The following is a 27,992-nucleotide window of genomic DNA, read 5'->3' as shown; positions in this document are numbered from 1 at the left end:
CTTCCCCCTCTCTCTTTGGTTCCTATGATTCGAGTCACTGATTTACAGTTGATTAAATGGAGCAGGTCAGTGACCCACTGAGAGACAGCACCAATTTTGATTAAATCTTTGAGTGTGAGCGGGGTGTTGGGTGAGTAGACAGATTTAAATTGATACAATATTTTGGATATTGTGTCTTGAAGTTGGACCATACAGTTTTTATGCAAAATGCAATTAAGCCTGACATACTATGATGGTATCTATACTGCACACATTCCCAATTATGTTATAAAAAAAGGTTACATACAATTTGCCATATGCAAGCAATACGTTTTGGTTAGGAACTTCAGTAGGATGTCCAGTCAGCCTGCAACTCCTCAGAAACACAGTATACAATCTCATTCACATCTTGTAAACTATATACATCCTTTCATACAGTTTTCAAGCAACATAATCAGTTTCAAAGTCAGAATTTGTCAGCTGTTCAGTCGTTTTTTTCTTTCTTTGACCCCTCTGTGCCGTGCTCCTTCTTCCTCTTCCGTTTGTTCTTTTGCCCTTCCTCTTGTCTGAATTGGTGCCTGTTGAAAATAAGTCACATTTGCATGCAAAGACCAATGAAGTACATCTACTGAGCTGGAAATTAAACATTATGTCCACTATTTGCTATCAAATTAGTAATTTTATCTGTCCACAAATACTGGATATCAAACCTTAACTTAAGACCTGTGTGTGTGTGTGTGTTATCTCACCTGGACTGCCAGCGTCGGCCACTGTTCCACACTCTACCAAAAGAGGGAAGCCAGTTGGCGTCTGTGTGCGAGCTGTGATCAAAGTTGGCGCCCACTCTGTTTGGTGGAAGTTTCTTCAGCTTTTCTTGCTCTTCTGCCAAAGTATATAAAAAAAAAAAGGTAATTTGAATGATCCTCCAATATTTTTGAGAGTTTTATAGATTTATCTTTGAGTGTGCATGGACAAAATCTTTGTATCATTAAGACAGACCAAGAATAAGATCCGAGACCAATATGTTGATCCAGTTTGATTCCCATCATTTTTACAAAAAAAAGAAAAAAAAGTTACAATGGCAAAAAAGAAAAGATCTTCACGCATGTGAAGGCACAAAAGCTCAAAAACAGCGCTCTGGTTTCCACAAGCGATGTGACTGCAACCAATAAAACACAATTGCTCGTGGAACTATCAAGGCCATAACATTTCTTTGAGCAAACAAACTGCTTAGCTGACAACAAATTTAAATAGCACACTTAAAAATGTGTGTGTGTGTTTTTCCTACTTTGTTTAAGGAACCCTTGGAGCGATGGACCGATCTCCGGATGTGCTGTAGCTGTGGATGTCCCCTCCCGAGGATCCTCCTGAAGCCAAGGAGGTACAGCTCCTACGGCACACAGAGGCTAATGCTTATTCTTCATCAATCACATGCAACAGGTGAACTGAGTTTAGACACAACCCGAAATATTTTCAGAAACAGAAATATACATTCACCAAACTCATCAAAACCAGACAAGAGACTGGTCTGGAAAACAGATGGAATTAACTTTTAGAGCTAAACTAAATAAAATGTTGTAGAGATTTTTCCAATATGGCAAAATCACACCTCACTTCACCTGAAATCCACATCACACAGCAAAGGCCATGTATTTAAACCACTGTCTGGTAACAATATTGATAATTGGATTGTCAAATTCTCTATCAGTGTGCAAGAAAATAAAGAGTGGAAATAACTTCCAAATGTGTTGTTGGCATTTCTGCAGATACTTCACCGTTAACTAAATTCATGCATCACTGTACCTGTATGGACATTTCCACTGTTTGAGTCCTGTAACAGAGAAACCAAGTGATCAACTGAGGCAGACGCATTTGTGTGAAAAAACAAAAAAAAGAATTCATAAAGTATAACACTTAATGAGAGCTGTCCGTCTACCTGGTAGCCTATGAAAGTCAGGCCGTGTCCTGTTGCAGCGGGCGGTGCTTTGACCATCGACTTGACAAAGCTGCTGCCCGCCTGATGGTCTGATCCCCAAGGCGTAAATTGAGAGCTGTTCCCCGGACAACAAAATGAATTTAAAGCGCTATCGATGATGATACAATGCAAAAAAGGACAGAATGTCGTCGGTGGACGCAGTGTTACCTGACAGCCTCCTCAGCAGACATGTCTGTGCCGTTGGGTCCATTGCACAACTCTGGCTCTGCGTCACGCTGATATTGTTTCAGGAAAAGCCAACAGTGGTTCATAGAGGAAGTACTTTGGCCACAATGTTAACTTAAACTAGGAACTAAAAATCGTTTCATAATGTTTTACTATAACCCAATGAGGAAAGTTTATTTCTCTCTAAACCACCAAATACAAGATTTCACCAGTCAGTGTTAAGAGTTAACAGGATCTCCAGAGGATCATTAGTCAACTAATTTGGCAGTTACAATAATTTAGCTATTTCCCATATTAGATGTCACTGAAAATCATGTCATCATAACAACAACAGTCAAGGCCACAGCGATGGATACTGCCACTGCATCCTTGGAAAACAAACCTCTAAAAGAGACTGAAAGACCTCTTGACGGTGCTTTTCTTGGGCCCGGATTTCATCAGCTTGCTGCAGTCATGAAGAGAAAAACAAGACAAACAACTGATTACTATAAGCAGATTTCATGTTGGGTTACAATAACATTTATAAAGAACATTGTAATACTTTTCTAGCCATAGCATGGCTGTAGACTCAGTCGTGTTAAGTTAATACATTTTTTTCTTAAAGAGTGATTTTGCATTACCTGTTTTAGGAATTCATCCTCCGTCTCCACAAATGATTCCAATGCTTTTTCCACCTCAGCTTTAAATCTAAATAAAAAGAAACACTTAACCTTGCATAGTAATCTTGTATTTACCAAACAAACCTCAGTAAAATAGATTGTTGGCAAACCAAACCAACCTCTCAGTTTCCTCCTCTGTGATGATGACCTTGTCTCTAAACTTGGGGTCCGCCTTATTCTCCCACCAGAACTTGTGAGCATTCTTCCTGTGTTCTAGGCTAAAAAAAATGCAGTTCACCACAAATACTCATACGAACAAAAGCATGTCCAATTTTAGGAGTGTTAAGTCAAACCTTTTTTTACATAATTTTTATTTACAAATATGGCAGCCTATATACATGAGTCCTGTTTCCTGCTGAGCTTTCCCACTTGAAACTTGTATTGGATACATGTGCCAAACAAGTTCTATAATGCTTCTGCTGCTGAGGATACTATTTAGACCCATGGGTGCTCTGTGGCCCACGTCCTGTCGTTGCACTGAGTGAAAGTTAAGCAAAGCATCAATGGAAAATAATAAACTAAATTAAAAAACTAAATAAATTCAACCTACGTGGCCATGTGTTCCAACAAGCCTCCATACAGCACAGTCATGTTCCCGTCGGTAACGTTTCTTTCAACGTCACGCCCACAGCAGTAGCACCAGAACGTCTTCTTGTGCTCGGTGCAATCAAACTTTTCTACTTGGGGTTTCTTAAGTGTCCGGCGAGCTTCTTTCACCTTGAAAACAATGGAGACAGCGAATACAGGAAACATACAAGTTACACTCTTAACTAAAACTGATTTTGTTTGCCAACACAAGTTCCGAACCATAAAAAACAAAAGCTAGAAATCGGTGTCAGTCAAAATGTGGCACACGGATCTGTTGGATCGTTACGACGGTTCGCAGCTAACACGTTAGCTTCAGGGCTGAGATTAGCTAGTACGTTATCAATAAATACATGTGAGCACGGACACTGAACTTGCTACAGCGCTATATCCGTAGGAATCAACAATTCACAATTACCTAACTACTCACCTTTTCTAAGAATTTAAGAAGAACCACTCTGAGTCGGCTCTGGTGGTTTTTCCCAAATATGTGTCCCTTCCCAGTGAATGCTGTTTGCCTACATATAGAACAATAATATGCTCCCATTTAGACAGTTAGTAAAAACCTTAAAATATGTTTGAGCTGAATAGACGCTTCTTTCATAATCCGTCTGCTGAGGCAAAACAAAACAGAAGACAACAATCACTTGTAATATGCTACCGGAAGCAGTGCCTTCTCGATATGTCCCCCCGGAAGCAGACCGGATGTGGTACTGACGTTAAACTGTTCCGACTCTCGTGCGAAACATTTGGAGTGTTGATCAGTGTTTTTGGTTTATGCTGCGATCCGGGAAGAATTGACAAAATAGATGATTTGAATAGAAATGTCTACAATCCAATGTTAATTCAATAACAATGTCGTCAGTTGAGTATTTGAGAGAGTTTATCAACGAGCGACTGACTGCTGCTGCTGAGGAAATATTCGGAGTTTTTGAAAAAGCTATCGTGGAGTATGAGGGAGAGATCGACCGTCAGCGCAGACTGCTGGATAACGTTTGGAAACCCGTGTTACACGAGACAGGTGTGTAACGTTGAAACCTAATTGTTTTAATAACACAAAACAGTAATCATATTTACATATAGGTCCAATTGTTTATTATATACTGGTACACATCTTCTGTTATGAAGGCATTCTAGTAGTTTCGAATCAAACTTTTCTATTGGTTGATACGTTTCACTACTTTTATTTAGCTGATTTATTTTATTAAAAGTGACTTACAATAAGTGCACTCAATCATGTGGGTACCATCCATAAAAGTGCAAGAATCATGCAGGTACATATTTATTATTTGGTTTTATGAGCCAAAATGCAGTCTGAACAGATGAGTTTTCAGAATGGTTTTGTTTTTACATTACATTAGTAACTTGCTTATGTCATTTGTCTCTCTAGAATTTCCACAACAAAATGTCCCTAAGGTGCAGGAGGTTCTCGCTGAGCAGCGGCTCTGTATTCAGGAGAGGAGCTCCAGTCTGGACCAAGAGGACCCAGAGCCTCCACAGATTAAAGAGGAACAGGAGGAACTCTGCAGCAGTCAGGAGGGAGAGCAGCTTGAGCTGAAGCAGGAGACTGAGACCTTCATGTTGACGGATATTTATGAAAACAGTGACCATGGTGAAGGTCAGACTCTGTACTTAAATCCTGATGACTGTCTGAATGCAGCAGAAAAACAGTCGGTAGTCAACATAATTAAACAGTCTGTGGTATTAGAACCAAACTGCGACAGGCAGATCCTCTATCATAACTCTCATGTAGTTCATCAGGAAGGAGGCAAGGATGGAGAAAAAAGCAGAAATAACTGTAATACGCACACAGGTAAAACATCTTTAAAATGTGACACTTGTGGGAAAGCTTTTAAGTTCATGTCAAAATTGCATAGACACCAGGGTGTCCATACAGGTGAGAAGCCGTATAATTGCAGCATCTGTGGAAAAAGATTTGCGCAGGCATCAGTGTTGCAAACTCATGTAAGAGTCCATACAGGTGAGAAGCCATATACTTGCAAAACATGTGGGAAAGGTTTCAGGTGGACTAATTGCTTAAAACTCCACTTGAGAACTCACTCGGGTGAGAAACCATACACTTGCAAAACATGTGGGAGGAATTTTCGATCTAGTAGTAACTTGAAAGACCACATGAGAACTCACACATGAGAAAAGCTGCATCACTGCAGCAAAGAAGTTTCAGGTGTAGTCAAACCCATATAGGAGACAAAGCGTTTACTTGTAAAACATATGTAACAGCTTTTTTCAGTTCAGCAGATCTTCTCTGGCTATATTTGTGTTGTAATAAATGTATATACTCAAGTAAGAAATACCTGGGACTCATTGAGTTATTCCTATATAAGTCTCTGAGAGCCAAGATCAGAAAGGAGGCAAACATGGAGTTTCAGGATCAACTAGAAATGCAGAGCTCAAGCCAAAAATAAAAAAGGCATCCCAAAAGCAGATGTCACAGTAGAGATGTATGTAATCTGTATACCAATACCGTTTCAAAAATGAACCTTAATACAAGCACAGTTAAAAGTTTTAGCAGTGGGACAAATGTGGAACACATTTGAAGTATATGTTCACACTGGACAGACACCTGAGAATCCATACAGGTGAGAAGCCATAGTCTTGTAACACGTGTGGGAAAAGATTTAGTAGGACATCAACATTGAACACTCGTATGAGAACACACACACAGGTGAGAAACCATATTATTGAGTCACATGTGGAGTACACTTTTGTATTTGTATGTAAAAAAATAAATCCTATAAAGAGGTCACAATATCTTAGAATAATTATTTTTTTACACCATCAATAATGCAATCAAATCTGGTTAATTAATGTTTTATTTTATTTTAAATGATTGTCTTTGAAATAACTCGACATCAGCTGGTGCAGAGAGGAAAAACAAATTTACAAAGCGGAAAGAAAAGAAACGACTCTCTTCCCCTGTCAGACTTTTGACAGTGTGACATCAAGCGGAAGTAAACATCACAAGCACGTGAGCCGTTAGCTGCTCAGTTAGCTGGAAAACGATATTGTTGTCGTTGCGGAGGTAAAACAACAATGTCGTCAGTTGAGTATTTGAGAGAGTTTGTCAACGAGCGACTATCTGCTGCTGCCGAGGAAATATTCGGAGTTTTTAAAACAACTATCTTTGAGTACCAGGAAGAGGTTGACCGTCAGCGCAGACTGTTGGACATCGTTTTGAAACCTGAAATAAAACTACACAGGATAGGTGTGTGAAATGTAATCATTTTAATTTCACTACAGATAGGAATTCGATGTAATGTACTGGTATTAATTATTACTGCAGTCACGTGGATTCATACAGATGGTAGACAGCAGATGAGAACAGGTTGGTACAATGAGGTGAAGCAGCCAGAGAACACTACACGGTACACTTGCCGTCCAATGTTAAATTGTTCAACTTTTTTTACCACAATGGAACAAGATATATTTGAGTCATCTATTTTGTGTCTATGGATTCAATTAATTATTCACAGAATGTTAACGTTATATAACCAGAACATTATGCTTTCTCTTAATATTAGATTGCAAACTTTAGCAACTCTCTCCAGTGTGAGGGAAGAAGATTGAAAAAGTAAAAATATTTTATCCAATACTGATGTTGGTATTCTCCTCCGGGTTCACCCAACTGTACCATCCTGTCCTCGTCCACTGTCAGGATAGCCGGTGTGCTGAAAGCCTGGTTTCATGTGAATGCACTTTTCTTCTTTATCATCACAGTTGTATCTAATGCCTTTTGTTCTCTGTCCCTCCAGAGCTCCCACAGCAACATGTCTGTAAGGAGGAAAAGGAGGAGGAGGTTCTCTGTGAGCAGCAGCTCTGTATTCAGGAGAGGAGCTCCAGTCTGGACCAAGAGGACCCAGAGCCTCCACAGATTAAAGAGGAACAGGAGCAGGAGACTAAGACCTTCATGTTGACTCCTACTTGTGAAAATGGGACTCAGACGGTGGCACAGGAATCACCCCGAGGCTACCTTTCAGTTGAAAGTGCTGCAGTAGCAGAACCAAACAAGGATCATGGAGCTGAAATCCAAGATCATAAAGGGGGCAAACATAGAGACTCTGAATCAACAAAAAATGCAGATCCTAAACTCAAGCCATATTTGTCTAACACCTGTGGGAAAAGATTTAATAGGACTTCAACATTGAAAACTCATATGAGAATACACACAAGTGAGGGACCATATTCTTGCATCACCTGTGGGATGATATTCAGTCAGCTGTCAACATTGATCCCTCACATAAAAAGCCATATGGGAGAGAAGCCATATTTGTGTAACGCGTGTGGGAAAAGATTCAGTTGGCTATCACAATTGAACGCTCACAAAAAAGTCCATACAGGTGAAAAGTCATAACAGCAAACCCTGTGGGAAAATATTTTGTAACCATTTTACATTCTCTGCATAAAATAAAGTGTCTATTTAAACATTTACAAGCGAAGAGTCTCTTTAATGCAGTACATGTGGAAAAAGTTTATCTTAAATGTCATACGTGATCAAACAATCCCTAAACAGGACAACATGTCAACCCCTCTGGAGTGTTCTCTCACAGGGTGACTGTGGCTCAGTGGTGAGCAGGGTCGTCCTTCAATCAGAGGATCGGCGGTTCGATCCCCGGCGCCACTAGCCCATGCTGATGTGTCCTTGAGCAAGACACTTAACCCTAAATTGCTCCTGTATCTGCGCCTACGGTGTATGAATGGTTGACAATCTGATGTAGCGCCTTGAATGGTGCTCCTATCATAAGTGGGTGAATGATGTCATGTAGTGTTAAAGTGCTTTGAGTGGTCGGAAGACTAGAAAAGCGCTGTACGGGTCCATTTACCATTAATACACTTCTGAATGATGTCATAATTGTATGTAAAGCATTTCCCATATAGAAGAGAGGTAATTTATAAAAGCAAGTCACACTAACAGCTAGGGTTGGGTACCGAAAACCAATACGACCGGTACCTACCGGATCGCAACGCAGATTTCGGTGCCTGAGCCGAAACTCACTTCTGTTTTTTACACTACTCTGATGACCTGGCAGACACACTTACCATGAACACATCCCCTGAATTATTTGCAAAGCCATTAAATTATGATTATTGTGGGAAAGCTTTTAAGTATAATTCCAGGCTGTTATACACACAATAATCCACAGAGGTGAGGAAATCTTCTGCCAGAAATCGGCATTCAGAACTCGTAGAATAATGAATACAGGTGAAAAGCCATATTTTTTTCAAACCGGTGCAGAAGGGCATGGCTGACAATAAGGTGTGGGCCTGGCAGTAGCAGAAGTATTTGGATTCAGGAGGGCTACGGAAATAAACATTGTAATACAACAATGTGAAGATATTCAATAGAGAATGTGTTCACAAGTTAGAAGCAAAATACACAGACATAAAATAATCATATTATATAATACAGAACGGTTTCCCTTTCACTATTAAACTACAACATTTAGGCCCTGTTCAAAATTGAGACTCCATTACAAGTATGTCCCACATTGTACACGAACACTTTGAACACTTCTAAACTTGGACACTTCTGAACACTTTAATTCATTCACCTGGTGCAATATCTAATATGAGCAATACGTTTAAGTACTTTTATATACTTTTTTATTTTATTTTGTATTTAATATTCTTCTTTACTGTTTTTATTTTGTTTTTATTACTGTTTTACTGTTTATTTATATTACTTGATTCGTATCTTTTATTTACTTGTGAGCAATGCTGCTGTAATCCTGTAATTTCCCCACTGCGGGACTAATACAGGATTATCTTATTTTATCTTATTTTAATGAATACAATATCCACTTTCATGTGTAAATAGAAGATACAATTCAGTGAGGGGACAGATGTCAACAAAAATTATACTGGAAAAACTGGTTTCAGCCATGACTAGTGTTAAAAAAAAACATTTATTCTGTTAAACGACCAACAATCACAAGCGGAACAAATCTTCACACATTCCACCGCCGGAACTTGCTCGTGTGACATTCACCGGAAGTGGGACATCCGGAAGTAAACAATACAGGCACCGTAGTCGTTGCGCAGCTAATTATATGATTTGTAATTCAATAACAATGTTGTCGGTTGAGTATGTGAGAGAGTTTATCAACGAGCGACTATCTGCTGCAGCTGAGGAAATATTTAGCGTTTTTGTCAAAAATATCGTTGAGTACCAGGAAGAGATCGACCGTCAGCGCAGACTGCTGGACATCGTTTGGAAACCTGCAATTCCGTCACACAGGATAGGTGTGTTAAACTAAATTGGCCCTTGGAATAACACATTAATTTGACTCGTATATGATCCTGATGGTTGAAAAAGAAACGTATTGTATTCATTTGTTCAGACGTACATTTTCTATCATCACAGTTGTACCTATTTCCTCTGTTCTCTGACCCCAGAGCTCCCACAGCAACATGTCTGTAAGGAGGAGGAGGAGGAAGAGGTTCTCTGTGAGCACCAGCTCTGTATTCAGGAGAGGAGCTCCAGTCTGGACCAAGAGGACCCAGAGCCTCCACAGATTAAAGAGGAACAGGAGGAACTCTGCAGCAGTCAGGAGGGAGAGCAGCTTGAGCTGAAGCAGGAGACTGAGACCTTCATGTTGACTCCTACTTGTGAGGAAAGTGACCACAGTCAAGATGTGACTCTGAACTTGTGTACTGATGAAACTCAGAGGGAGGAACAGGAAAAACCTCGAGGCTACATTTCAGTTGAAAGCGCTGCAGTAGCAGAACCAAACAAGGATCATGAAGCTGAAATCCAAGATCAGAAAGGAGGCAAACATGGAGACTCTCAATCAACAAAAAATGCATATTCTAAACTAAAGACAGTACATCACAAAAGAAACAGTCAAAGTAACAATGTTTATAACCCCACTATGTCAACAATTCACTGTAATACAAGCACAGGCCAAGAGTTTTTAAAATGTGACACATGTGGCAATTATTTTAAGTATAAATCAGCACTGGACAGACACCTGCTAATCCATACAGGTGAGAAGCCATATTTATGTAACACATGTGGGAAAAGATTTAGTAGGTCATCAACATTGAACACTCATATGAGAACACACACAGGTGAGAGACCATATTCTTGCATCACCTGTGGGAAGATATTCAGTCATCTGTCAACATTGAAAGCTCATGTAAAAAACCATACAGGTGAGAAGCCATATTTATGTAACACATGTGGGAAAAGCTTCAGTTGGCCATCAGCATTGAACACTCATATGAGAATACATACAGGCGAGAGACCATATTCTTGCAACGCATGTGGGAAAAGATTCAGTTGGACATCAAAATTGAAGGCTCATAAAAGAGTCCATACAGGTGAGAGACCCTTTTCTTGCAATACATGTGGGAAAAGATTCAGTTGGACATCACAATTGAACGCTCACAAAAAAGTCCATACAGATGAAAAGTCATAACAGCAACACCTGTGGGAAATTATTTTGTAACAATTTTGTAATTCTCTGCATAAAATAAAGTGGTATTTTTAATTCCCAACAAGCGAAGAGACACATTAATGCAGTACATGTGGAAAAAGTGTATCTTAAATGTCATACGTGATCAAACAATCACGAAACAGAACAACACATCAACCCCTCTGGAGTGTTCTGTTAGTAAAAATGTTTAAACTTATGCAATGATGTCATCTTTATAATTGTATGTAAAGCATTTCCCATAAAGAATAGTTTACAATATTTCATTTTAATGAAGTAGTGCATCATCAAAAACACCATCAAGTGTTGTTAAATCAAGTAGTTTTTTACCTGCTTAGTTTAGCATAACTCTTATTGCTGTTAGCAACAGTATGCCATTTTGTGATTAGTTCAGTTTGATATGAGGAGACTTCGGTGAAAAAATTAATACATATGAATGTCATCGTATAAGTTTATATGATAATATTTTTCTGTTTGTATTTTGAAAGGCGTACGTCAGTCACACTCAACATACTTTATGTGAGGAGGAACTGGGTGTCGAGGCATTAAGATAATATGATTACCTTTTAGATATTTCTGACTCCTAACAACATGTTTTGCTCCTTTCAAGATAGTGTGATTATATTCTGTATCATGTGGGATATACAGCATAAAGTTGTGTGAATGTATTGTTACTTTAAGTTTCTGGTATGGCTGTGTTTATGTATGCTGTACCAATATCTTCTCTGGCCTATTTGTGTTGCAATAAATGTACATACTCAAGTAAGAATACCTGGAGCTCTTTGAGTTATTCCTATATAAGTCTCTTACAACACTCATGAAGCTGAGAGCCAAGATCAGAAAGGAGTCAAACATGGAAATTTAGGATCAACTAGAAAAACAGATGTCAAAGAAGAGATGTGAACAATGTGTATAACAATACTGTGTCAACAATTAACATGAATACAAGCACAGGGAAAAAGTTTTAGCAGTGGGACAAATGTGGAGCACATTGGAAGTATAAGTCAACACTGGACAGACACCTGAAAATCCATACAGGTGAGAAGTCATATATTGTAACACCTGTGGGAAAATATTTAGTAGGACATAAACATTGAACACTCAGATGAGAACACACACAGGTGAGAGACCACATTCTTACATCACCTGTGGAATACACTTTTGTATTTGTATGTAAAAATACATTCTTATAAAGACGAGATCACAATATCTTAGAATAATTAAGTTTTACATCATCAACAATGCAATCAAGTCTTGTTAATCAATCTGTTTTCCGCATGTTACTGTCTTGCTATTATTGCTGTCAACAACACTTAGAAACATTTTAAGTCTTTGTTGCAGTGAGTTCATAGTTCCCACAAATGTTTTACTTGTTAAATTAATATTTTTTTTTCATACAGGAAATAGGTTATACAAGTAGACTTGTTTTCTCTTGTTTTTGTGATTAGTTCAACTTGATTTCCTTTTTCAGATGACAAAGACTGTACAGCGTGTGTTACATTGTATTGTGGACTTTGGCTGTCAATAATATTATTATTAACTAATATCTAACTAAACAATAACCACCAGATCCTCTCTCACAACTTTAATAAAATGTAATGCCGAGATCACAAAGGAGGAAACCGTGACAGTTTAGGATCAACGAGAAATTAATCAAACTAGAGAGAGGTCATTTATAAAAGCAAGTCACACTAACAGCACAGACACACATTAACATATCACCTGAATTACTTGCAAAGCCATTACATTGTGATTCTTGTGGGAAAGCTTTTAAGTATAATTCCAGGTTGTTATACACACGTAAATAATCCACAGAGGTGAGGAAATCCTCTGCCAGAAATCCGCATTCAGAACTCGTAGAATAATTAATACAGGTGAAAAGCCATATTCTTTTAAACAGGTGTAGATGGGCATGGCTGACAATAAGGTGTGGGCTCAGCAGTAGCAGAAGTATTTGGAATCAGGAGGGCTACGGAAATAAACATTGTAATACAACAATGTGAAGATATTCAATAGAGAATGTGTTCACAAGTTAGAAGCAAAATACACAGACATAAAATAATCATATTATATAATACAGAACGGTTGCCTTTTCACGATTAAACTACAACATGTAGGCCCTGTTCAAAATTGAGACTCCATTACAAGTATTTTACACATTGTACAGTATTTTAATTAATACAATATCCACTTCCATGTATTAATAGGACATACAATTCAGTGAGGGGACAGATGTTAACACAAATAATACTAGAACAACTCGTTTCAGCCATGACTAGTGTTAAAAACGTTTTCTGTGAAAATAAAAATAAATAAAAAGGCAAACAATCACAAGCGGAACAAATCTTCACACATTCCACCGCCGGAAGAATGTCGTGTGACATTCACCGGAAGTGTTACATTCCCCGGAAGTAAACAATACAGGCACCGTAGTCGTTGCGCAGCTAATTATATCATTTATAATTCAATAACAATGTCGTCGGTTGAGTATTTGAGAGAGGTTATCAACGAGCGACTATCTGCTGCAGCTGAGGAAATATTTGGAGTTTTTGTCAAAAATATCGTCGAGTACCAGGAAGAGATCGACCGTCAGCGCAGACTGCTGGACATCGTTTGGAAACCTGCAATTAAGCTACACAGGATAGGTGTGTTAAACCAGAATGGTCCTTGAGAGAACAAATTAATTTGACTATATGATCTTGATGGTTGAAAAAGAAACGTACTGTATTTATTTGTTTAGAAGTCTATTTTCTACCATCACCGTTGTATTATATTTCCTCTGTTCTCTGTCCCCCAGAGCAACATGTCTGTAAGGAGGAGGAGGAAGAGGAGGAGGAGGAGGAGGAAGAGGTTCTCTGTGAGCAGCAGCTCTGTTTTCAGGAGAGGAGCTCCAGTCTGGACCAAGAGGACCCAGAGCCTCCACAGATTAAAGAGGAACAGGAGGAACTCTGCACCAGCCAGGAGGGAGAGCAGCTTGAGCTGAAGCAGGAGACTGAGACCTTCATGTTGACGGACATTTATGAAAACAGTGACCCTGGTGAAGGTCAGACTCTGTACTTGTGTACTGATGAAACTCAGAGGGAGGAACAGGAACAACCTCAAGGCTACATTTCAGTTGAAAGTGCTGCAGTAGCAGAACCAAACAAGGATCATGAAGCTGAAATCCAAGATCAGAAAGGAGGCAAACATGGAGACTCTCAATCAACAAAAAATGCATATTCTAAACTAAAGAAAATACACCACAAAAGGAACAGTCAAAGTAACAATGTTTATAACCCCACTATGTCAACGATTCACTGTAATACAAGCACAGGCCAAGAGTTTTTAAAATGTGACACATGTGGAAAACTATTTAAGTATAAATCCACACTGGACAGACACCTGAGAATCCATACAGGTGAGAAGCCATATTTATGTAACACGTGTGGGAAAGGATTTAGTAGGTCATCAACATTGAACACTCACATGAGAACACACACAGGTGAGAGACCATATTCTTGCATCACCTGTGGGATGATATTCAGTCAGACATCAACATTGAATGCTCATATAAAAATACACTCGGGTGAGAAACCGTATTCTTGCATCACCTGTGGGAAAGCATTCAGTCGGACATCACGGTTGAGTGCTCATTTACGAATCCACACAGGTGAGAAACCGTTTTCTTGCAAAATCTGTGGCAAAAACTTCAATCGGAAATCAGTATTGACCTCTCACTTAAGAAGCCATACAGGTGAGAAACCCTATTCTTGCAACATCTGTGGGAAAAGATTCAGTTGGACAACACTATTGAAGGCTCACAAAAGAGTCCATACAGGTGAGAGACCCTATTCTTGCAGCACATGTGGGGAAAGATTTTGTTGGACATCACAATTGAAGACTCACAAAAAAGTCCATACAGATGCGAAGTCATAACAGCAACACATGTAGGAAAATATTGTGTGACAATTTGGGAACAATCTGCATAAAATAAAGTGGTATATTTAATTCCCAAAAGAGAAGAGCCACATTAATGGGGAAAGTTTAAGACAAAACATCAACCCCTCTGGAGTGTTCTTTTACTAAAATAAATACACTTTTGCAATGATGTCATCTATATACTTGTATATAAAGAGGTCATAATATTTTATTTTAATGAAGTAGTGCATCATCAAAAACACAAATATTTGTTCAATTAAGTAGTTTTTTTACCTGCTTGGTATATCATAACTCATATTGCTTTTAGGAACAGTATACAATTTTGTGATATGTTCACTTTGATATGAGGTGATTTTTGTGGAAAAACAAAAAGTGAATACATATGAATGTCATCATATAAATTTATATGATAATATTAATCTGTTTTGTATTTTGAAAGGCGAACGTCGGTCACACTCCGCATGCCTTATGTAAGGAGGCTCTGGATGTTGAGGCATTAAGATAATATGATTACCTTTTAGATACATCTGACTCCCAACAAAATGTTTTGCCCCCTCCAAGATAGTGTGATTATATTCTGTATGGTGTGGAAATTCATACAGCATAAAGCTGTATGAATTTCTTGTTACTCTGTTTATGCATGCTGTACTTAGATCTTCTCTGGCCTATTTGTGTTGTAATAAATGTATATACTCGAGTAAGAATACATGGGGCTCATTGAGTTATTCCTATATAAGTCTCTGACAGCACGCATGAAGCTGAGAGCCAAGATCAGAAAGGAGTCAAACATGGAGATTCAGGATCAACTAGAAATGCAGAGCAGATGGTAAGAACAGTACACTCTATTGCAGGAGATGTCATGGTCCCAGGTGAATATCTAGTTGGCCAGTTTCAGAATCTAGATCCTGTTAATGTATATTAATTATTAATCTAGATCCTGTTAATCTCAAACTTGAAATATATTTTACACTTGTGTGAACTAGTTTACTGGATTAATTTCAACACGATGTGCTGAAAACATGTTGTTGCTCTGTTACATTTTATCTAAGACTCTCTGGTGAAAGTAGAGTGACAGGGAATACTTACCTACTAATTATATAAAGATATTTCACTTTAGACATTTATTTTACATGTATCTCCTATTTTATTCACATATTACACTACTTTTGTGCACATAAAACAAAGGGGAGGGCGGAGGCGCGACCGGGATTACATTTCACCCAGATACAACAGATACGTTTTTCTGATTGGCTATTCGTGTCGCCCATTTCTTTTTATTGATTGGCAGGGGATTCGGGGGAGACGTGCTTGATTCCTCCATGGTGAGGGCAGCGCGACCAGGTCATGTTTGCGCGCTGCGGCACATTAAATAGCCTAGAGTCTTTGTTTAGCGTGAGAAATACGATGTGTGGCGGGAGGGCGTGACTTAAGACCGAAATGCGTGACAGTCACGCTCAATGCGTGACACTTGAGAGCCCTGTATTACCCAAGTTATTAGTTGTAGCTCCATCTTTAGCGTACAGACATGCGTGGTATCTACCTTATCATTTAACTCTTGGCAAGACAGAGAATAAGTTTTTTTTTCCCTAAACATCCAACTTTAAACATATGTTCTACACTAGTTAGACGTTTATCAGATAACATGCATGTATTTCATCAGTATTTTCATGACTGAGGTTTTAATACATATTCTGTCTACATAGATGTGGTTAACTATGGAGAAAATTCCCCTGCGAAAATGACAGGCATACAGCCGCATATAAAAACGGAACGTAAAGTCAGCTCTTGTACACTGTCGGAGCTTCACAGTGTGACATCCAGCGGAAGTAAACAATAGAGGCGCTGCCTCTCCTCTCTCTGTATCTTATGTTGTATACGTTAAAGTATAAATGCACTGCATTAGCTGGAAGACGATACTGTAGTCGTGCTGTTCGTCGTTTCATTTGAACACATCAACAATGTCTGCAGTTGAATATCTGAGAGTGTTAATCAACGAGCGACTCACTGCCGCTGCGGAGGAAATATTCGGACTTTTAAAAACAACTATTGTCGAGTACGAGGAGGAGATCGACCGTCAGCGCGGATTGTTGGATAATATTTTGAAACCCGAATTGAAGTTATACAGGATAGGTGTGTAAAACGTATTCTTTAAAATACAAACTTTTTGTTTCGCCCCACCCTTTTGTTGGTCCATTACTGACTCAAACCGACCACAGAATACTTCTTTAAAACAACCCAAATTCGTGGGATTTATTATCATAAAACATACACACAAAACCAAATCGTAATCTGAGTCCCCCACATCAGAGGCCTCTCTTCGGCTGCGGGCGTAGGACATTTTAAGCGCTTCCTTTCCAATCCAGGTGCAACTCGTTTAGCAATGTAGTAGCTACACCTGGACAGAGCTTCCAGAGGGGGAAGAAAGGGACAACAGCTCAGGGAATATATACAGCCCTAACAATAGGTGTATGACTTATATGATCCTAATGGTTTTAATACATAACAGTACCTGTACTTATATTTGCTCAGATGTCAGTTATTCTATCACACAAGTCTGTTTTCTACTATCACAGTAGTGCCCTATTTCCCTTGTTCTCTGTCCCCCCCAGAGCTCCCACAGCAACGTGTCTGTGAGGAAGAGGAGGAGGAGGAGGTTTCCTGTGAGCAGCAGCTTCTCTGTGAGCAGCAGCTCTGTATTCAGGAGAGGAGCTCCAGTCTGGACCAAGAGGACCCAGAGCCTCCACAGATTAAAGAGGAACAGGAGGAACTCTGCAGCAGTCAGGAGGGAGAGCAGCTTGAGCTGAAGCAGGAGACTGAGACCTTCATGTTGACTCCTACTTATGAGGAAAGTGACCACAGTGAAGATCAGTATCTGTACTTCGATCCTGATGACACAGTCAACATACGGGTATAGGCTCTGTGGTACCAGAGTCATACAAGGACCATCAGCTCCTCTCATACAACTGTCGCAGTGAACCATCAAGTGACCACCAGCTCCTCTCTTACATCTCTCATGTAGCTGAGAGCCCAGATGAGACAGGATCAACTATAAATGCAGAGCTAAAACAAAGACATCACGAAAGCAAAATTCACAGTAATAATATAAACAACTCTAACTTGTTAAATATTCCGCCTTTCAAATGTGACACATGTGGCAAGGCATTTCAGTTTAAGTCCAATTTGTATGCGCACAATAAAATCCACACAGATGAGAGGCCCCATTCATGCAACGTTTGTGGAAAAAGATTCAGACAGACGTCCGTATTGAAAGCTCATACAAGAATCCACACAGGGGAGAAGCCATACTCTTGCAAAACATGTGGGAGAGATTTCAGATTTAATAGTGGCTTGTTGGTTCACATGAGAACACACACAGGGGAGAAGCCCTTTACTTGCAAAACATGTGGCAGAGCTTTCAGGTTTGGTGGAGATTTGAAAATCCACACTAGAAGAGCCCACACGGGTGAGAAACCATATCCCTGCCACACCTGTGGAATGCGATTCTTCGGAGTGATTGAATTGACAAGGCATGAAAGAATGCATAGTGACAAATAAATAGATAGATAGATAGATAGATAGATAGATAGATAGATAGATAGATACTTTATTAATCCCCGAGGGGAAATTTGTTGCCTCACACTTGAAAAAACTAAACTAAAACAGAATAAACCACTGCAGAAGTGTTCACTCGCTAACATGAATACAATTTTGTTCCAGCAATTTCTTTGTTATTGTTTATGAAGTATTTCCCATCATGAAGAAATCACAATATATTTGTTTAATTGCATAGTACATCATCAATAAAGCCATCAAGTTTTGTTGAACTAACCTCTTTTTTAAATCCTAAATATTACTGTGTTTTCAACAATAGGTCTTTGAAACAATCATTATCTCCCAAATCGTTCTAAAATCTTTGCTGCACAATTAGTTCATAGTTCATACAAATGTTTGATCTGCTAAACTAATACCAGTTAAAAAATATATTTGAATACTCAAATGCATGAATTTTGAACTGTGATATTTAGGCTGAGAACCCTCTTTATACTGTTGTTGGGTTACTTATGTTGTTATCCTGTTGAAAAGTCTTTTCTTTTACTTGCAGCATTGAACTTTTTTTAACCTTTGTATATTTTGTAAATTGTTTTTACAAATTGTACATGATGTGCGACAGTGTGCTCGATGAATTTTGCTAATAATGATAAATACAAAAATATATTGAATTCCCGTTATTAAGACTGGTCTTCCCAAATTGATGAATTGGAAAATGATTATGTTAAGTACAAGCAGCTAGAACCCACGTGTTAGAAGGGCATGCCATCACTAAAGGAACATGGGCAACACAATGCTGTTATTTGATCTCCAGTTTGTATTCTAAAAATACAGGTTTGCAAGGTGAGGATCTAAGAATACCAGATCATTCTGAAGTCAAAGCCTTAAGTAAATTATGTTAATCGGGGCTGCAGATGTGTGACTGACCTCAAAGGTCAAAGTGATCCTAGTGAATAAAGAGGTTTTTCAGAGTGTAAGCATCAATGGTTGTCTGTCTCTGTGTCAGTCCTGTGATGGCAGTAATGAATACAATGATCAGTGCCCAAATGAACGAAGCCGATCATGTGTTAATAAATGTATTATAATAATGAATTGTCGTATATTTACTAACATTTGCATGCAGAGGTAAAGGGGAGGCTAACACACGTCCACTGTCGGAACATTATTGCGTAACATCCAGCGCAAGTAGACAAAATAAGAGTTGTAGCAATAGGCTCGTTCGTTAGAGCTGCGCCTCGCCTGGAATCCAGATGAGAGCAGGCGGCCGCAGCAGGAGGCGTTGACAAATAACTGCGATCAATTCGGACAGTTTTAGGCTGCCTTCAAAGTATACACAGGAAGTCACGGAAAAAAATTACTTCCTGTTAGTTCTGATCTTTAGGCTACTTGTAGTTTACACATCACGTTTGGATTCATTCATATGTGTTTATAAATATATATTTATGTAGAAATGTGTGTGTAGCTGCATCCTTTGTTCTTTTTATGTCTGCCTGTGAAATACATTACTACTGGTTTAGATATGTGTTATATAAATACGATTTTGTATTATCAACCACACAAGATGTGTTTTTAGATTAAACATGAGACTAATAGTCAACAATCCAGCGTTAAGTATTACAACTACACATAAAATAAGGATTTTCTACAACGTGGTGTTTGCTGTCAGATCTAAGAGCCAATCAGCTCACTGATGTGGCGACAGCCAGGCGTTTCCCATCATGCACTGGGCCACGCAGTCGTTGGACAGCTACTGCGCTGCCTGGCTCTAAAATCGACGGCATCCTTGATCTCGTGGGATCATCTTTGACCACGTGTGCATGACGTCAGAGCAAGTCGGGCCCAAGTCGGACACAAATCTAACCGGCATGCATTGCGCGCCGATCGCCACCGATCGATTCTGCGCAGAACTGGCTCATCTCGAACGAGCCTATTGTAGTTAGTCGTCGTGTAGGTACTGTTGAAGGTATCCATCTTGCTAAAGCATTCATTTTTTGTACAGTAGGCCATGAGGCCAGGTTATTTGAAGTGAAAATAACAAGTTTGCTCAAGGAGTGGGAAAACTCCAATTGGAGAAGTATGCGCCAAAGAGTCTGCGACTCAAGGTCATTTCACCCAATCACTAGACCTAGGAATGAGGGAGCGCCAGGTGCGGAGGCCTCGCTTGACAGTTTAGATGAGATACAGTTTGCTAGAATAAGAATTTGGCCTCGCTTGACAGTTTAGACAAAATACAGTTTGTTAGGATAGATTGCACAACATGAACAACATGCACACACACTGATACTTGAGCCATTGGAGGAGACGTGAGCCAAGAGGGGTGGATCCAACCCTGTGCTCCAACAAGGGGATCTCAAAGTCTAAACCAGGAGACTCCCCCATCTTAGTCCTGTCCAATCACAAATGCTCTTAGAGACTATACAAAGCTTTGCACTCTCCTAAAGAGCCAGTCTGTCGAGGAATAGAGCGAAGAGCTGCCCTTCCTACAGACCCGTGCTGCACACATTATCTGCTTGTGTGATACTCTGTTGAATAAACCTGATTTAAGTTAAACTTTACCCTACTGAAGTCCAGTGGTCTTTTCCTGCACGCTTGGTCGTTAGAAAACAACGACAGTACATATATTTAATTTCTAACTAAGCAACAATGTCTTCGGTTGAGTGTTTCAGAGAGTTTATCAACGAGCGACTATCTGCTGCTGCTGAAGAAATCATCGGAGTTTTTGTAAAAACTATCGTTGAGTACCAGGAAGAGGTCGACCGTCAGCGCAGACTGCTGGATGTCGTTTGGAAACCTACAATAAAGCTACAAAGGATAGGTTTGTAAAATAAGTATTTTAATAACACACTATTTTGTTCTGGTACTAATATGAACGCATGTTTGTTTGTTTACCTTACCGTTACCATTCAAATAGTACTCTTTACTTTTTTCTATTTGTCCCTCCAGAGCCACATGTCTCTCGGGAGGAGGAGGTTCTCTGTGAGCAGCAGCTCTGTATTCAGGAGAGGAGCTCCAGTCTGGACCAAGAGGACCCAGAGCCTCCACAGATCAAAGAGGAACAGGAGGAACTCTGCAGCAGTCAGGAGGGAGAGCAGCTTGAGCTGAAGCAGGAGACTGAGACCTTCATGTTGACTCCTACTTGTGAGGAAAGTGACCACACTAAAGATGAGACTGATTTTCAATCCCAATGACACCGTCAATTTATCAGTTGTAAACTCTGTGGTATCAGCACCAAAAAGTGACCACGAGCTCCTCTCACACAACTCGCATGAAGCCGAAAGCCAAGATCACAAACAAGGCAGGAATGGAGATTTAGGAGCAACTAAAAATGCAAAGCCCAAAGTAAAGAAAATCCTTTGCAAAAGGAACAGACCCACTAAGAGTCAGTCTATGTCAAAGATTGACAGCAATACTCACACGGATAAAATGTTTTTTAAATGTGACATGTGTGAGAAGGCTTTTCAGTACAAGTCATATTTGCAGAGACACCTGGTAGTGCACACGGGTGAAAAGCTGCTTACCTGCAACACATGTGGGAAAAGATTCAGTCGGACATCATCATCACCACACAGGTGGGAAGCCATATTCATGCAAAACATGTGGAAGAGATTTCAGACTTAATAATGCCTTGTTGTCCCACATGAGAAAAGATCACACCGAGAAGCCGTTTTCTTGCACAGCAAGAAAGGTTTTAAATGGAGTAGCTGCTTAACACTCCACAGGAAATCTCACTCGGATGGCAATTTATTAACTTGCAAAACCTGTGGGAAAATGTTCACTCAGAAATCCTCATTGAACGATCATGTAAGCATCCACACAGGCGAGAAGCCGCATTCGTGCAAAATATGTGGGAGAGATTTCAGACTTGGTGGTACCTTGTTACGCCACATGAGAACCCACGATGAAAGGCCGTATTCTTGCAACACATATGGGAAAAGATTCAGTCTGGCATCACGATTGAAGGACCACATGAGAATTCATACAGGGGAGAAGCCATATTCTTGCGAAATATGTGGAGAGGATTTCAGATGTAAAAGTGGCTTGTTGGTCCACATGAGGAGAGCTCACACTGGTGACAAGACCTCATAACAACACCTTCGGGGAAAGATTCTGCAGCGTGTTTGAATTGGCAAGGCATGAAAGAGTACAAACAGACATAGTTTTCTTTTTTTAACCGACATGTACGTGAGGAGCCACATGAATGCAGTATTTCTGGTAAATGGTTTTAATTGAATTGACTCATTACTGAATAAACCCTCAGGTGATGTTGTTCGGTCACTTTTGTTTTCATCCTGCTTGCCATTGGTATTTTTTGTCTGACGCAAAAATGTTTATGTATTTGGGATTGGTTCAACGTGATACGCTTTAAGGTGACACATATTGGCGACTCTGTGCTATGTTATTGATGTAAAACTTAACAACAACCAGCTCCTTGACCATGAAACAGAGGCAACCATGAACACTCAGGATCAACTATACACACATAGCCAAAACAAGAAAATATATACATTTGAGTATGTTTTTTTTAATGTTACTTTACTTATACTTGATTCAATTTGATGTGTATTTTTAAGTCAACCACATTACCTTAACGGCTATAATTATTTTGCTGATTAAGATTAGAAAACGAATCAATTAAATCTGGAGCTCTTAATTTTGCCACAACGCTGCTTAAAAGAGTTTATTTTTCCATATGGGGACTTGGAGGGAGATACATACCAATACATTACGTCCTGTGTATAATGTTAACCACACTAGAAGAAAATTGTATCAATGTATTAATAAACCTTACATCAGGTTTTTCAAAATACCATGAAAAGGATAGAACAAAAGATATGTCATGCTCTGTGATTATCTGTACCACCAGACAATCCCAGTTGGCTTTTGGGTGGAAAAAGAGATGTGATGTTAACTGAAATGAGGAAAATAGGATTGACAGAAATATCAGTAATAAGTGTTGTAGAGGAAGGTAGGGGAGCAAGATGGATGTTTGACTTTTTGGAGACGCACTGGTTAATACAATGGATTAATATAATATATAATAGAAAGGAAAAAATATGGCGTAGTAACGGACTAGTTCCAGCAGGGGGCAGCAACGAAACAGCAGATGCCATAAAACCCCAAAGAAGAAGAAGGTAAAACACGAAGTAAACAATACCGCTGCTCCTTTTTTCAGCTCTATGGATGTATGGTATTACCTGAGATATTTCAGTTGTCAAGCAGTCGTTTGAAATTAACCAACAATGTATAAAGTTGAGTACATGAGAGAGTTTGTCAACGAGCGACTAACTGCTGCTGCTGAAGAAATATTCGGAGTTTTTGAAAAAGCGATGGTTGAGTACGAAGAAGAGATCGACCGTCAGCGCAGACTGCTGGACATCGTTTCGAAACCTGAAATAAAGTTACACAGGATAGGTATGTGTTTTTTTAACAACACAACATATTCACAATTGTTTAAATGCTCGCATGTCTGCATTATCCGTTACCATCACAGTAGTGTCCTATTTATTTTGTTCTCTGTCCCTCCAGAGCTCCCACAGCAACATGTCTGTAAGGAGGAGGAGGAAGAAGAGGAGGAGGAGGAGGAGGAGGAAGAGGAGGAGGAGGAGGAGGTTCTCTGTGAGCAGCAGCTCTGTATTCAGGAGAGGAGCTCCAGTCTGGACCAAGAGGACTCAGAGCCTCCACAGATTAAAGAGGAACAGGAGGAACTCTGCAGCAGTCAGGAGGGAGAGCAGCTTGAGCTGAAGCAGGAGACTGAGACCTTCATGTTGACTCCTACTTGTGAGGAAAGGGACCACAGTGAACCAGAACCAACAGTTGACCGCCAGCTCCTCTCTTACATCTCTTATGTAGTAGTTGAGAGCCCAGATCAGAAAGGAGGCGAGATAGTATGCACAGGTAAAAGGACTCATTCATATAAGTCTTTAAAATGTGACATATGTGGGAAAGCTTTTATCTATCAGTCAAGCTTACTCATGCACCTGAGAACTCACTCAGGTGAGAAACCGTATTCTTGCAACACCTGCGGTAAAAGATTCAGTCAGAAATCGTCACTGAAATCCCATATGAGAGTTCATATAGGTGAGAAACCATATTCTTGCAAAACATGTGGGAAAGGATTCACTCAGACCTCAGCATTGAAAACTCATGTAATAATCCACAAAGGCGAGAAGCCATATTCTTGCGAAACATGTGGGAAAGATTTCAGACTTAGTGGTGACTTGGCAGTCCACATGAGAATCCACACGGATGAATAGACATTTACTTGTCTCTTATGTGGGAAATTATTCAGACAATGTAGTGACCTGGCAGTACACAGGAGGAGACCCCACAATGGGTTGAAGACATCATTTTGCTAAATCTGCAAGAACATGTATTTGTATGTGTCTGGTCTGGAAGCCCACATCAGTGACAGAGACAGCAGGCACATAGCCTTGTATTTGTCAAATATGTGGGAGAAAATTCAGTTCTAGTGCTTCATGATCCAAACACACAGGAACTCAAATGAGGAGCCACATCATTGCAGCATTTGGGGGAAGAATTTGACTCATCACTGCACTGAAGAAACAAACCCACCTGAGGATCAATATACACAGGAGAAACCATCGGGCTGAAACTCCTGTGGAGACGTGTTCACGAACAAGAGTGAAATAGACTTTTGCAATCGCTACATCTCTGTGACAATGTAAAATGTTTTAAATAACATAAAGAGTGCCATATCTTAATAGAGTATCCCTTTCTTTAACTATGTTACTGAAACTTCTGTTAGCAAACAGAATTGATTTGAAACAATCTTTATTTCCCAGATGAAGGAAATGTGTGTTTATTGGCTGTTAATGGTGTGATAGGACCGCCTCGGATCCCCCAGAATGACCTGGAAAATGTTGCGAGTGAGAGGAAGTCTGGGTCAGCCTGCTGCCACCGAGACTGATGAGCCGATGAAAATGGATGGAAGGGTGGACATTACGTCCTGTGTATAATTTTAACCACACTAGAAGAACATTGTATCAATGGATTATTAAACCTTGTATCAGGTTTGCCACAACACCATGAAAAGGATAGAGAAATCGATGTGATGTTAACTGAAATGAGGTAAATGGGATTGACAGAAATATCAGTAATAAGTGTTGTAGACTAGAGCATGAAGGGGAAGGTAGAGGAGCGACACGGATGTTTGACGTAAGATGCATTGGTTAATAAAATTGATTAATATAATATATAATAGAAAGAAAAAGGATGGCGTAGTAACGGACTAGTTCCAGCAGGGGGCAGCAACGAAACAGCAGATGCCATAAATCCCCAAAGAAGAAGAAGGTAAAACACGAAGTAAACAATACCGCTGCTCCTTTTTTCAGCTCTATGGATGTATGGTATTATCTGAGATATTTCAGTTGTCAAGCAGTCGTTTGAAATTAACCAACAATGTATAAAGTTGAGTACATGAGAGAGTTTGTCAACGAGCGACTAACTGCTGCTGCTGAAGAAATATTCGGTGTTTTTGAAAAAGTGATGGTTGAGTACGAAGAAGAGATCGACCGTCAGCGCAGACTGCTGGACATCGTTTCGAAACCTGAAATAAAGTTACACAGGATAGGTGTGTTTTTTTAATGACACGAAATATTCACAATTGTTTAAATGCTCGCATGTCTGCATTATCCCGTTACCATCACAGTAGTGTCCTATTTATTTTGTTCTCTGTCCCTCCAGAGCTCCCACAGCAACATGTCTGTAAGGAGGAAGAGGAGGAAGAAGAGGAGGAGGAGGAGGTTCTCTGTGAGCAGCAGCTCTGTATTCAGGAGAGGAGCTCCAGTCTGGACCAAGAGGACCCAGAGCCTCCACAGATTAAAGAGGAACAGGAGGAACTCTGCAGCAGTCAGGAGGGAGAGCAGCTTGAGCTGAAGCAGGAGACTGAGACCTTCATGTTGACTCCTACTTGTGAGGAAAGGGACCACAGTGAACCAGAACCAACAGTTGACCACCAGCTCCTCTCTTACATCTTTAATGTAGCTGAGAGCCCAGATCAGAAAGGAAGCGAGCCTGAAAACTCGGAATCAACCAGAAATGCAGAGCAAAATCCAAAGAATCAGCAAAGCAGAAATTGCGTTTACAAAGTACATAACCCTGAAATGTCAATGGACTCTAACACTCCCATGGGTAAAAAGACTGTCCAATGTGCCATGTGTAACAAGACTTTTAAGTTTAAGTCACGTTTGCGGAGACATCTGGTAGTACACACAGGTGAAAGGCCTCATTTTAATAAGTCTTTAAAATGTGAGATATGTGGGAAAGCTTTTATCTATCAGTCAAGCTTACTCATGCACCTGAGAACTCACTCAGGTGAGAAACCGTATTCTTGCAACACCTGCGATAAAAGATTCAGTCAGAAATCGTCACTGAAATCCCATATAAGAGTTCATACAGGTGAGAAACCATATTCTTGCAAAACATGTGGGAAAGGATTCACTCAGACCTCAGCATTGAAAACTCATGTAACAATCCACACAGGCGAGAAGCCATATTCTTGCGAAACATGTGGGAAAGATTTCAGACTTAGTAGTGACTTGGCAGTCCACATGAGAATCCACACGGGTGAAAAGCCATTTACTTGTCTCTTATGTGGGAAATTGTTCAGACATAGTGGTGACCTGGCAGTACACAGGAGGAGACCCCACAATGGTTTGCAGCTGTAATTTTGCTAAATCTGCAAGAAAATTGTATTTGTATGTGTCTGGTCTGGAAGCCCACATCAGTGAAAGACAACAGGCACATAGCCTTGTATTTGTCAAATATGTGGGAGACGATTCAGTTCTAGTGCTTTATGGTCCAAACGTAATGGTCCAAACAATCAAGAGCCACATAATTGCAGCACTTGAGGGAAGAACTTGACTCATTACTTTGCTGAAGAAAAAACACACACCTGAGGATCAATATACACAGGAGAAGCTATCGAGTTGGAACTCCTGTGGAGACGTGTTCACTAACTGAGTGAAATACACTTTACCATATATTAATAGAAAGTACCCCTTTATTTATTTAACTATATTTCTGATATTTCTTTCACAAGAACTTAAGATGCATGTACCTCAAGTAGTATTTGGCAGTTCTATATGAAGCCTCTTAAACGTTGTTTCAAGAATGGATTGTTAACTCTGTTAAGCCTCATTTTATTGTATATGTTGTGTTTTCTTAATTTGGCTTAACTTCATATACAGTATGTTTTGTTTTAGGAGACTTTAGAGATGACACACACACACACACACACACACATTGTCGATGTCATTTGATTTTGTGTATTCTAACAATAAAGATGCATACAGTGATGGTGTAAGAATACCAGGTTCATGTTGAAGCAATTTCTTTTCATCAAGGCTGCAGATGTGTGTGACTGACATCAAAATAAAAAGTAGTCTTAGTGAAGAAAAGTTACGTTAGAGTGTTGTGGTTTAACATGCAAGAGGTGTTTTGATGTTGCTGCTTGTCAGCTGGAGTCAAAGTTAAAGTATGATTTGATAGCGTTTGGTAGTTTGATAAGTGTAGCTTCCTCATATTTGTAGAATCAGTGTTAATTTTTTTAAAGTAGTATTTGTGTGTAATGAGTTCAAACTAATTACTGACTGCTCTAAATAGAGTTTGAGGGACAAAAAGGTTAACTAAAAATAGCATTACCTTTGAAATATATGCTTATATGTA

The 27,992-nt window shown here is 39.6% G+C and overlaps 5 protein-coding genes across 5 annotated transcripts in view; 4 read left to right on the top strand and 1 right to left on the bottom strand.

Annotated features, from left to right (window-relative positions):
* The window catches only part of cenatac (centrosomal AT-AC splicing factor), a gene marked incomplete at its 5' end in the record, with an annotated part of 4,322 nt that extends 391 nt beyond the window's left edge, over positions 1-3,931 (bottom strand). The window contains 11 exons of the mRNA XM_079222420.1: positions 1-557; positions 729-861; positions 1,268-1,369; positions 1,783-1,810; positions 1,916-2,030; positions 2,123-2,190; positions 2,523-2,585; positions 2,761-2,827; positions 2,919-3,017; positions 3,350-3,516; positions 3,815-3,931. The exon at positions 1-557 is cut by the window's left edge and continues 391 nt beyond it. Of these exons, the coding sequence (XP_079078546.1) occupies positions 464-557; positions 729-861; positions 1,268-1,369; positions 1,783-1,810; positions 1,916-2,030; positions 2,123-2,190; positions 2,523-2,585; positions 2,761-2,827; positions 2,919-3,017; positions 3,350-3,516; positions 3,815-3,931 (1,053 nt within the window). The 3' untranslated portion in view covers positions 1-463. The remainder of the gene's footprint in view (positions 558-728; positions 862-1,267; positions 1,370-1,782; positions 1,811-1,915; positions 2,031-2,122; positions 2,191-2,522; positions 2,586-2,760; positions 2,828-2,918; positions 3,018-3,349; positions 3,517-3,814) is intronic.
* Positions 3,932-4,239: 308 nt separating this feature from the next.
* LOC306740124 (uncharacterized protein) lies at positions 4,240-5,630 on the top strand (the record flags this gene model as incomplete). The annotated part of the gene is made up of 2 exons (XM_079222233.1): positions 4,240-4,405; positions 4,775-5,630. 2 exons carry the CDS (start codon positions 4,240-4,242, stop codon positions 5,533-5,535), a joined length of 927 nt encoding a protein of 308 aa, XP_079078359.1. The 3' UTR covers positions 5,536-5,630.
* An 808-nt stretch (positions 5,631-6,438) lies between these two features.
* Positions 6,439-11,563, top strand: LOC306740123 (uncharacterized protein; the record flags this gene model as incomplete). The annotated part of the gene is made up of 2 exons (XM_079222232.1): positions 6,439-6,610; positions 9,799-11,563. 2 exons carry the CDS (start codon positions 6,439-6,441, stop codon positions 10,821-10,823), a joined length of 1,197 nt encoding a protein of 398 aa, XP_079078358.1. The 3' UTR covers positions 10,824-11,563.
* A 1,748-nt stretch (positions 11,564-13,311) lies between these two features.
* LOC306740699 (uncharacterized protein) lies at positions 13,312-15,425 on the top strand (the record flags this gene model as incomplete). The annotated part of the gene is made up of 2 exons (XM_079222928.1): positions 13,312-13,483; positions 13,636-15,425. 2 exons carry the CDS (start codon positions 13,312-13,314, stop codon positions 14,751-14,753), a joined length of 1,290 nt encoding a protein of 429 aa, XP_079079054.1. The 3' UTR covers positions 14,754-15,425.
* A 10,269-nt stretch (positions 15,426-25,694) lies between these two features.
* LOC306740698 (uncharacterized protein) lies at positions 25,695-27,413 on the top strand (the record flags this gene model as incomplete). Its single annotated transcript, XM_079222927.1, has 3 exons — positions 25,695-25,896; positions 26,010-26,456; positions 27,367-27,413. Exons 1-3 carry the CDS (start codon positions 25,725-25,727, stop codon positions 27,411-27,413), a joined length of 666 nt encoding a protein of 221 aa, XP_079079053.1. The 5' UTR covers positions 25,695-25,724.
* Positions 27,414-27,992: the final 579 nt, after the last annotated feature.

Source organism: Taurulus bubalis (assembly GCF_910589615.1).
Source record: "Taurulus bubalis genome assembly, chromosome: 8".
NCBI lineage: Eukaryota > Metazoa > Chordata > Actinopteri > Perciformes > Cottidae > Taurulus > Taurulus bubalis.
This window is presented reverse-complemented; position numbering and strand designations above follow the sequence as displayed.